Source organism: Myotis davidii, unplaced genomic scaffold (assembly GCF_000327345.1).
Source record: "Myotis davidii unplaced genomic scaffold, ASM32734v1 scaffold73, whole genome shotgun sequence".
NCBI lineage: Eukaryota > Metazoa > Chordata > Mammalia > Chiroptera > Vespertilionidae > Myotis > Myotis davidii.
The window spans coordinates 2,686,098-2,697,599 of NW_006286675.1; the positions used below are offsets into that span (position 1 = coordinate 2,686,098).

General features: G+C 49.1%; 1 protein-coding gene across 2 annotated transcripts; it reads right to left on the reverse strand.

Annotated features, from left to right (window-relative positions):
• Positions 1-40: 40 nt before the first annotated feature.
• Positions 41-11,496, reverse strand: CAMK1 (calcium/calmodulin-dependent protein kinase I). Of its 2 annotated transcripts, XM_015560356.1 has the most exons (13): positions 11,489-11,496; positions 11,022-11,060; positions 8,942-9,056; positions 7,143-7,274; positions 5,024-5,098; positions 4,776-4,914; positions 3,853-3,979; positions 3,686-3,761; positions 2,902-3,014; positions 2,003-2,081; positions 1,819-1,906; positions 429-546; positions 41-322 (listed from the first exon to the last, which is right to left on the reverse strand). In XM_015560356.1, exons 2-13 carry the CDS (start codon positions 11,056-11,058, stop codon positions 240-242), a joined length of 1,182 nt encoding a protein of 393 aa, XP_015415842.1. In that variant the 5' UTR covers positions 11,059-11,060; positions 11,489-11,496; the 3' UTR covers positions 41-239. The 2 variants fall into 2 exon arrangements, with proteins under 2 accessions (XP_015415842.1, XP_006758304.1); XM_006758241.1 differs by lacking the exon at positions 11,022-11,060.
• Between the last annotated feature and the right edge of the window lie 6 nt (positions 11,497-11,502).

The window sequence follows — 11,502 nt, forward strand, 5'->3', positions numbered from 1 at the left end:
TGTGGGGTGGGGGCGTTATCTGGGGAGACAAAGCTACCTTTGGTTTTATCCTCTTCCCTTTATTACAAGAAGGAACAATAAAATAGAAACATTTGTATGGAAAATGCAGTGGGGGAGTGGTAGGAAAAGGGGTGGGGTGGGGTTGGGTGGAACAGGGTAACCCCAGTTGAAGGAGAGAAGGGGAGCAGTCTGCCCCCAATCTCTCACACACAGGGGATCCTGACCCTGGATCCAGGGACCTAGAGCTGGGGGGACAGCCTGGGGGACATTTCCGGGCCTGGCTCCACACAGCAGTCTCGACAACAGCAGCCAGCCACTGGCCCTACATGGGGAGAGAACAGACTTGGCTGTAGAAGCAGACCCTCCACTCCAGCCTGGGTGCCTCTTCATGGACCACCCATACCCTTCCACAGAGTCCTGGTCCTCACCCCCAGCTGCTGGTGTCAGCAGCTCCCCGTGGCTCGCCGTCGGTCCCTGCCCCTCCTGGCTGGTGCCCAGCTGTAGCTTCCTCATGTGCCGCACCACAGCCGTGGCATTGAAGGCTTGCTGTGGGAAGAGGGGGGAGAAGGGACTTTTGAGAGAGTGGGAGATCATGGGGCAGGGTCTGGTGGTGGGATTCTTGCAGTGGTTCTGTTATTTTCAGGTGTTATTGATTGAATCCCTAAAACCACCTGAAATATCTGCAAGCCTTTATTAAATTATATTCAGCCATATTACGTATTTACACACACATACACACATATATAAAAAGTATATAAACAGATATGTAACTTTTATATATAATTCATTCACATAATAGCAAACACAATATAGCATATTTCAGGCATCGTTCTAAACACTTTACATAATAATTCATTTAATCTTCATGGAAATCTTCGAGGTGAGCACTATTAGTGTCATCATTGTCAAAGGAGAAACTGAGGCACAGAGCGGTTAAGTAACTTTCCCCGGTGTGTATATATCATTACTTAACATATCCCCTGAGATGTCTCCATAAAACCCTCAAATTCACTGTGTCCAAAACCAAAGTAATCCCCTAAGACAAGTATCAGGCCAGCCCTTGACATCTCTCACATCAATATTCATTCTACCATCACTTCTTGTCAATCCCACCTCCTAATTGACTCCTGGACCAACCACTGTTCCCTGTTCCTGTTGCCTCTGCTCTGGTCCAGCCCTCACTGTCTCCGGCCTGCCTCTCTGCCACATCCTCCTAAGGGGTCTCCAAGCCTTCACTCTGTTCCTCTCTCTGCATCCTGAGAGCCCTTTCTAAAGGGCAAATGTAGGATCAAGTCAGTGTTCCACTGTGGCATTTGAGACCCTAAGCAGCCTGGGCCTGCATCTCCAGCCTGGGCCCCACATCCCAGAAGCCCTCACTGCCCCCAAAGCCCTTCCAGTACAGCCACGCTTAGCACTGGCACTTCCTTGAATGTCTGCACTTTCGCTTGTTCTTGGCCCTTTGTACATTGGTTCCCTCTGCCTTAGACATTATTCTACTATGCCTAGCCAATTCCTACCCAGCTGTAGGTCTATAAGGCCATCGCCACCTTTATGCCCTTCCAGGACCCTGTAGGTTGGATTAGATGTCTCCTTAAGAATTATTTACTGTTCTCCCTCTAGACTTGGAGGTCAGGGACCTTCACCGGAATAGAGTAGGTGTCGGGGAACATTGAATGAATGAAAGGTTCTTTGGTAAGCATCCTTGTGCAGTTACTGTGTACCCGACGTGGTGCTAGGTGTTGTGCAAGCTGAGGCATGGTTGCGGGTGGGGAGGAATTCTGGGGAGGCTGGGACCCAGGACTAGGAATGTGGGCTCACCTTCCACTTGCTCTTGGCAAAGTTCTTCTTGATCTGCTCACTCACTGACTGGTGAATATTCTTATCTAGAGCCGTATCACCTGCAATCCTAGGGTAAGGGTATGTGGAGGATTATCTGTGAAAGCAGAGGAAGGCCTGGGGGCCCCAGGCCCTACCCCAGTTCACAGCTCATGGAAGCTCTCACCATGGGTGCTGCAAGGCCTGCTCACAGGTGAACCTCTTCTCTGGATCCTTCTCCATCAGGTGCCTGATGAAATCTTTGGCTGAACCCCCAAGACAAAAGTAAAGACAGAAAGAGCATGGTAGTGCCTGGGGACACCACCAAAACAGAGCCCACCCCCTCAGGTCTGGCATCCAAGCAAGATGAGCTGCCAGATTTGTTCATGCACCATCTCACCCCACCTGTTCTTTTTCTCTAAGCCAGGGGTCCTCAAACTTTTTAAACAGGGAGCCAGTTCACTGTCCCTCAGAGAGCCAGTTCACTGTCCCTCAGACCGTTGGAGGGCCAGACTATAGTTTTAAAAAAAAACTATGAACAAATTCCTATGCATACTGCACATACCTTATTTTGAAGTAAAAAACCAAAATGAGAACAAATACAATATTTGTATTTGCATGTGGCCCGCAGGCTGTAGTTTGAGGACCCCTGCTCTAAGCCCTCCACACACCCAGGATTCCAGCTCTCCTTTTTCCCTTAAGAAAAACTTGTTCTTAGAAGATTCTACTCAGTGTATTCACACTGATGTGTAAATGATTGATAATGGTTTCACAGGTTTGCCTCCTACTAGGAGGCACAAAAGGGCAGATGAAAACATTTATGTGGTGGTGTAGGCATTAGGATGTCAGTGGGGGAGAGGGAAGGGGATTATTTTCAAAAATACTATGTTTGAAGACTGAATGAATGAATGCCTATAGGTTTCTCAGATCACGGCCAGGCAGAGGGAAGAGCCTGGGGAGATTGTCTCAAAGACAGCTCTTAGTCTGGGGCCCATCTGACTTAAGGAAGGCAGTGAGGAGACCCCAAAGCAGATGAGGAAGGCACCAGAGGCAGGGCCCAGGAGAAGAAGGCAAAGCCCCAAATACCAGAGTCAGAGATGTCGTCCCAGTAAGGAGAGTCAAACTCGTACTCGGCCTTCAAAATCTGTTCAAAGAGTTTGGCATCATTCTCGTCATAGAAGGGGGGGTAACCGCAGAGCCTGGGCAGGGAGAAACTCATCCTCATTTTCCATTTTCAGTGTACCCACTGGCTCCTGGATGGAGCTTCGGGGCAGTCCCAGGGGTTAGGCAAGACCCACAGGAAGGAGTTCCCCCTTTTACAAAGGGGGCTGAGGGAATCTACCTCTCTCTGCCTTGTTCACCCCTGTCCAGTTTTACTTTCTATTCCTTAACATGCCACCATCTTTCCTTCCTCAGGGCCTTTACACTTGATATTCGTGTCTGGCTCACTCACATCATTTAGGATGCCACTCAAATGTCACCTTAGAGAGGCCTTCCCTGACCTTTTCATCTAAAATGGCATCCATTGCCCTCTCCCTACCCTGCTTCATTTTTCTTCATAGCACTTTTTACCACCTGACATTTTATGGATTTATCAACTTGTTGTTCACTGTTTATTTACTTGTCTCTCTGCCCTACTAGAGTGTCTGCTCCCTGAGGGCAGGCACTTTGCCTGTTTTGTTCTTTGCTAAACACCCAGTGCTTGGTGCAATGTCTGAAACATAGTATCTATTAAATGAAATAATATTAGTCATTAATTGGTAGACAAAAATGTGGAGGGCAGGAAGGGAGAAATTGCAGAGAGGAAGAGAGCAGTAGGGGAGAAGAGAACTCTGGAGCCATACACCCCAATGGCCAAGACCCCACTCACAGGATATAGGCAATGACTCCAATGGACCAGCAATCCACTGCCTTGCTGTAGGGTTTCTGGGCCAGGACTTCAGGGGCTATGGAGGGAAGAGGACATGGTGACAAATCTCTGCCCTGCAGCTCCTGGTTCCTCCCCTGCCCATGGTCCCAGCCCAGGGCCCTCCGCACCCACGTATCCCGGAGTCCCGCAGGCCGTGGAGAGTACACTGCCAGGGTCCTCCATCTTGGAGAGGCCAAAGTCAGAGATCATAATCTTGGAGTCTTCATCCAGGTTGTAGTACAGCAGATTCTCTGGCTTAGAGGACAGGAGGGAAGGGAAGGGGCAGTCAGAGATGGCCAAGCACCCCCTGCGAAACAATGGACCCCCAAAAACCTCTATGGCTTCACAGCTGCCATCTTAGTTGGAGGCACAAGAAACTCAAGGAGGTTAAACGTTCTAGAAGGGACAAGGACCATGAAGATGTGGGAGGGAATTTTCCTGTAAACCTCAGGTATTTACTGTGAAGCCCTAAAGAAATAATATTTGAGCACCTACTGTTGGCCAGATCTTGTGCTAATGCTTGATTTCATTGCATCCTTACCACATCGCTATCAGGCCAGTCTGAATAATCCCACCTTACAGATGAGGAAACCGATGCCTTGAGAGGAAAAGTGACTTTCCTGAGAACCTACAGTGAGGGAGTAACAGGGCCAGGATTCAAACTAGATCTGGCCTTCTAGACTGGAATGAGACGTACTACCCAATGTGAACCTCATCATAATCTCTGAGAATTAGGATTTCGGGGGTTTCTAGATTTTTTTTCATTATGTTTTGCTCTCCCATCCAAGTTTTCTACAAAGAGCAAGTGGGAATTTTATTATAAGAAAAAGACACAAGCCATTATTTGGATAAAATGACAGTAGAGTTCACCTTTCTGTCCATTTGAGTGTCTGAACTGGAATGGGAGGAGGCAGTTTAGGGCTTAAAAGGTCCATTTTGCAGATGGGAAGCCAAGGTTCAGAAAAGGGGTGAGAGTTACCCAAGGTTTCACAGTGAGTGTGCAGAGCCCCCACCCCTGGGTGCCCCAGCTCATCATACCCTCACACCTCACCTTGAGGTCCCGGTGTACAATGCCCAGGTCATGCAGGTATTTGACAGCATCCAGCACTTGGAATATAAGACGGCTGGCGTCCCGCTCTGTGTAAAAGCCTTTTTCCACAATGCGGTCAAACAGCTCCCCTCCTGACACCCTGCAGCAGGGAACAGGGCAGTTTGGCCAAGAAAGCAGGAGAAGCAGGGAGGCTAGGAAGCGGGCAGCAGAGAGAGGTGTGATGAAGGGTTAGAGTCGAGGCCACTCACAGCTGCATGATGAGATAGAGGTGGCCCCCACTCTCATAGATGTCATCCAGGGCAACAATGTTGGGGTGCTTGATCCTGAATAGAGAAATGAGGTGGGTCAGAGCTGAGGACAGCTCAGCCCCCTTCCCACCTTCACCTTGAAGGACCACCGCCTGAAATCTGGGTAGGATAAACCGAGGATCTGGATCCCAAAGGGAAAAGCTGATTTACCACAATGGGTTATAATGTATTAGAAGGCAGGAGAGCATAGTGATAAACACTAGACTCTGGCATTGGACAGACTCTGGTCCAAACCTGCTTCTACTACATGCTATTTGGGGACAAGTCTTTTCACCTGACAGTGCTGATCAACACATGATTTTTAAAATTTTTCTGTGTTGGTAAATCTGTCAGTTTACACGACACTAGGGGCTTTATCTTGCTCACCACTGTACCTCCTGCACCTGGTGCAGATTAAGTGCTCAGGAACATTCACTGAATTGAGTGTAACCTCTCTGAGCTTCAGTTTCTTATCTATATACTAGATGCATGAAATTCGTGCAAGAGTAGACCTTTGCATTCCTGGCTGCCTCAGCCCTCACAGCCCCGGCTTCGTCTGGAAGGTCATCTGGGTGGTCGTTCGCTGTTCGGTCGATTTGTATATTACACTTTTATTATCTATATATATAGAAGCCTAAGCAACCCTTATGACCAAATGACTGGAACGACTGGTCGCTATGATGCACACTGACCACCAGGGGGAAGACGGTCAATGCAGGAGCTGCCCCCTGGTGGTTCGTGCACTCCCACAGCCCACCTCCCTTGGCCGGCTAACCTCCCATGGTCCCTCCCCTTTGGCTGGCCAACTTCCTGCGGTCCCTCCCCCTGGTCAGGCCCCAGGCTGGGACGAGGAACTGGGGGTGAGTGGCGGCAGCAGACAGCCAACCTCCCATGGTCCCTCCCCCTGTCCCTCTTCACAGCCAGCAGGCCCTGGTGGTGGTGTGGCGGTGAGGGAAGGAGGAGGGGGGGAGGCGGGGGAACTGTGTGGTGGCAGGGCACCAGCGGTGGTGTCGGTGTCCAGCATCCATTCCTTCCGCACCTGGCCTGGCAACTGTTGCCTCCTCTCCCAACCCCGTCCAGCCCCTGATCCTAGGGACCCCACCCGTGCACAAATTTCATGCACCAGGCCTCTAGTTATAGATATAAAAGCCTAAGCGACCATTACAACTGAACTTCCCACCCCCCTGGCCAACCTCCCGCAGTCCCTCCCCCTGGCCAGCTGGCCCTGATCGGGACTGGATGAGAAGGCCCTGTTTGGCCCCGATCGCTGGCCAGGCCAAGGGACCCCACCTGTGCACGAATTCATGCACCAGGCCTCTAGTCTATAATATGAAGCCAATGATAGTACTTCCTTCAAAGACAGGGTGAGGATCACATGAGATAATGCAGGTAATATAAATAAGATGCTTGGTATAATGCCTGGCACATAGTAAATGCTTTAAAAAATATACCAGTGATGGTGATTGAGCTTGATGGAAGACTTTCTGTGTGACCTTGGACAAGTCCTTTGCCTTCTCTGGGCCTGTTCCCTCACCCCTACCACCAATAGTAGAAATGATCATTTTGTCCCTGCACAGGGTGGTTGGAAAGCTCAGGGAAGAAACTGGAAGTGAAGATTCTTTTAAGTCTTTTAGTGAGGCAGCAAGTTTCATATCAGCATGAGCAATTCATAGACCAGGTGTTGTTGATTTAGTCAGAAGGTCAGCACACAGGCATATTTGACCTTATTGAATAATGGCTTTTTATGTTGGAGAACTTGGGGTAGGTCTAGCGATAACACCAGTTGAGATAAGTGGGTTCAAGCCCTGCATAGAGTTGACCTTTAGATCTGATTGAACAGATTAAACCTCTGTAAATAAGCAAGGACATCTCAATCTCATCTGTCATGTTAGCTATTGTGCCAGGCACTTGAAATAAAGGACCACTTAGGCTGTCCACAAACTTGACAAGTGGAGATCATTACCCCATTTTATAAATGAGTAATTTGAGGCTCAGAGAGGTTTAATGCTTTCCCCAAAGCAGGGGTCAGATGGAGATGGAAAGGGTCAATCTGGGCAGGGACAGGCTATGGCTCACGCACTTGTGCAGCACAGCAATCTCATTTTCCATGCTGCCCTCCTTGCCCTCCAGAGCCTTCTTGGCGATGCATTTGATGGCCACCAGCTTCTGAGTCCTTTTGTCTTCTGCCAGGATTACCTCTGAGAAGGCCCCACTGCAGGGAAAGGTATTCATGAGACAGGAACCCGGAACCCCAGTTTACCTCCAGTCTTTCCTCCATTTTCTGTGAGTTTTGTGACCACCTCTGGACCAAGGAGGTGGGATGAGACTCCCTCATCACTCATCTGTCCTCTAGTGCCAATCGGAGTAGCCCTGGCCACGGTAATTGATGTGATGCAAGCCAGGTTATTGGCACTTTGAGAATGTGGTACTCTTTCCTGCTAAGCTGGTAGAATATAAGCCTGGGAATAATGGTAGTCATCTTCTCAACCTGCTTGAGAATGAAGCCAGCACAAAGGAAATCAGAGCTGAGAAATAGTCCAAGACAATTTCCTGATAACATAATGTGAGCCTGGGCTTTTTTATTATGTGCATGATTGATTCCTTTTTCTGCTAAAGCCAATGTGAGTCATGGCTAATTTAACACCCTTTAGAACCTTAAAATACCATCTGCATTACCTGGAAACTGTTTATAAATGCAGAATCTCTGCTCCCAACCCAGACCTACTAAATCAGAATCTGCATTTTAATATGATGCTTAGTGATTTGTATGTTCACTGAAGTTTGAGAAGCAATACTTTACAACAGGCTCCTAGAAAGAAACAAACTCAGTTGCACTGGAGTTCACTGATTAAGGAGGGTTTACTAGAGTATTTTTTCTACAACGTTTTGAATAATAGGTCATAAGTCAAATAAAAGCATCTCCCATGGTGAAATCTCAATCATCAGGTAACTAGTGACTGTGATAGTCTCATTGCTGGTTTCCAGCCCTGTTCCTCTCCAACTAACTCTCCATACTGTGGTCAGAGTGACCATCTTGAATTGCAAACTTGTCAAAAAGTCTTAAATGTCTTCCTGTGGCCTGTGGGATAAAGTCCAGCCTCCATAGCTTGGCTTTCAAAGCCATGTATGACCTGTTCCCTTCTCTTCTCCAGCCTTTTCCACTCTTCCCCAGTCTCTGATGATAAGCTCCACCTGACTCTACTCCTTTCCACACAAAACATGCCTCTGAGCCTTTGCTTATGCTATCCCTTCTGCTTGGAATGTCTTTCTCTTTCTCGGACAAGTACACTCCTACCCATCTTTCAATACCCAGCTCTAATGCCCTCTTCTCCAGAAAGTATTTCCCCAGGCAGAAGCCACTGTTCTCTCTGGGCTCTACAGAGTCTCATTCTCTTCTTTAATTGGAGCCCAGTATGCACCCTGTTGGGATTTTCCATGTGTCTGTCTCCCTCACATGTTTGAGAACAACTTGAGGGCAGAGACTAGGTTTGAGTTATTTCTGGACTCCCGGCACGAAGAACAGAGCCATGCCCATCTGTAGTTGCCAGACATAGGCCAGAACTCCCAGCCCTTGGCAGCAAGTTGAATAAACTGGCTCCTTCATTCTCCCCTACTTCCTTCTCTCCATGGGAACCCAGAGCTATGGGAAGAGAAGCTCCTGTTCTATCCACTGCTGGCCAGAAATGAAAAGCCAGTATCAGCCATGGCAAGGCTGCTATAGGGCTGGGCTGTAGGAAACAGGAAGTAGTGATCAACTGACCAGAGGAAGCACCACCCTGGACTCAGCCTTCCCAGCCAACCAGGCCAAAAGTGAAGACCTTCCCAACCCCACCCTTCAGCTCAGGGACAGCCCCCATTCTCTCCTGCCGTGAGACTCACGTTCCCAGAACATCACGGAAGTCGTAAATGTCCCTAATGTTCTCCGCCTGCTTCCAGTTGGGGCCTTCCACTGCCCCCGGCATGGCCCACTGCCCCCCGGCCACAGCCAGGGCTCCTAGAAAGGGGGATGGATGGAAAAGACTCAATAAGGCCCAGACTTCTATGTACTGGGAACCCCATTCTGTCATTCAGGCTGCATCTATTCATTCTTTGATTCATTTATATGACAAAATCATTTAACAAACATTCATTTACCAGTCATTTATTCATTTAGAAAACCCTTATGCCTAGAGGAAAATCCTTCATGGTGGTAGCAAAATTCTTTATTCAACAAAGTCATTCACTCATTCATTCATTTATTCAGCTCATCTCCCAGTTCCTCCCTCTCCAAATCCAAACACCCCACGAGACCCCGGCCTCCCAAAGGACAGCAGAGGCCTCAGAACAGCTTGTAGAGGCACAAAACCCGGGAGGAACCCTCTATCCCCAGAACCAGCAATGTCCCAGCCCCACCCTTGGAATTGCTGGGGTGTCTCCTCTCCCTCCTCCTTCTCCACACTCAGCCTCTCGGAAATCAGGCTTCCAGCAGCCAGGGCTTTCAGCAATATCTCAGCCACAGTTTTAAATAGCTCCTTCTGCATAGTTACCATGGCAACAGCAGCCACAGCTGGAACTTGCCAGGATTCCTATTTCCCCCTTCCCACCTGACTCCCTATCTGGGTCTTAGCAGCTCGAGAAATGGTCTCACCCAGCCTGTCCCCTCCTCACTTCACCTGACCGTGATCCAGCCTATACCTTATTCTGCTGAGATCCTGTCTGCAGGAGAGGATGGGAGTTATTTCTCCATTTATCAGATGGCGAATGTGGGGACAGAGGTCCAGTTTCCCAAATGAACCCCTGCTGGGGCCCAACTAAGTTTGCTGAGAGCAAAGGCCTAGAGGGGTTCTTCTTGGGTTGGAAGGCCTGACCTCAGCTGGTCCTTCCAATATGCAGCCAGACTGGGCCCATTCAGCGACCATAACCTCCCAGTCCTATCCCAGGCCCACAAAGGAAGAAGCTGAAACGGTCCAGCACGCTGGACCCTCAGGGAAGGCACTTTCCTCCTCTCTGCAGGAGAGTGTGGGGAAGGCGCCCTGACCACAGCCTCTGGTGTGAGGTCCCACTCCTCTGACAGGACCTCCTTCCCAGGGGGCCTGGCCAGCCACACCTTCAGAAAGTGAGACTTGATAGTAAGCTCTAGAGCAGTGGTTCTCAACCTTCCTAATGCTGCGGCCCTTTAATACAGTTCCTCATGTTGTGGTACCCCCAACCATAAAATTATTTTCGTTGCTACTTCAGAACTGTAATGTTGCTACTGTTATGAATCGTAATGTAAATATCTGATATGCAGGATGTATTTTCAATGTTACAAATTGAACATAATTAAAGCATAGTAATTAATCACAAAAACAATATGTAATTATATATGTGTTTTCCGATGGTCTTAGGCGACCCCTGTGAAAGGGTTATTCGACCCCCAAAGGGGTCGCAACCCACAGGTTGAGAGCCGCTGCTCTTAGAGGCAGAGTTTTATTATTTATTTATTTATTTATTTGAGGCAAAGTTTTAAAACCCACCTGGAGGCTGGCACATACAACCCTCACCGTTTCAAACATGTCCTTGTACCCAGACATACCACACCAAGCCCCACCCACATCTCTAAACCCAAACACCTGCCCACAGATCCAGCACACTCCATACCCAGATACCCTGACACCTGATAATATATGCACACCCAGACATCAGCACATATATCCAAACACATGATCCCCCAGACATCCTCACGCCTGAATATCCCTCCCACAGGTCCCTCTCACACCTTGACACACATCTGTATGTACCTAGACCAGATGATACCCAAAAAAACAACACACTCACCCATCACCTGTATACCCGACATCCCAGATTCATTCATATCCTTCACTCTCCAGTTCCAATACACTCTAAGCTCCAATACTAGAAACGAACCCCAACAACTTACACACTTACCTTCAAACGTCCTCAGCACACAATCATATACCCCACCCTCCACTTTTACTACCTTTTGAGATACCAGCATGCACAACATCTGGACACATATCTGCAACAGAAACACTGATTACCAGACATCCCCACCCGTAAGGACACACACCAACACACTGCAACTCTGCATATGATCCACATGCCTGTGCTAAGACATGAGCACACCCCAACACAGCCCCTCACATCTCTACCTCCAAATGCCCAGTCCTTCCACATTCAGGCCCAGCTGCTTGTACACACACACACTCCGCCCCACCTTCCTCTATTATCCATTCAGTTCTCCACCGGCCCTCCTGGCACCTGCTGGTCCTAGGGCAGAGGTAGTGGGGAAAAGGCCCACCCAGCCCTGCCTATCCGGAATCCAGCCAGCCTCGACACCCCCTCTCCTCCTTGGGGGAGGGCATCCAGCGGCTGCAGGGTCCGGCTGCCCCTCCTAGGCGCCCAGGGTTGAAGGCGGGACGCCCCCGCTGCCCTCCCCTCCAGTACCTGCAGATGCCCCG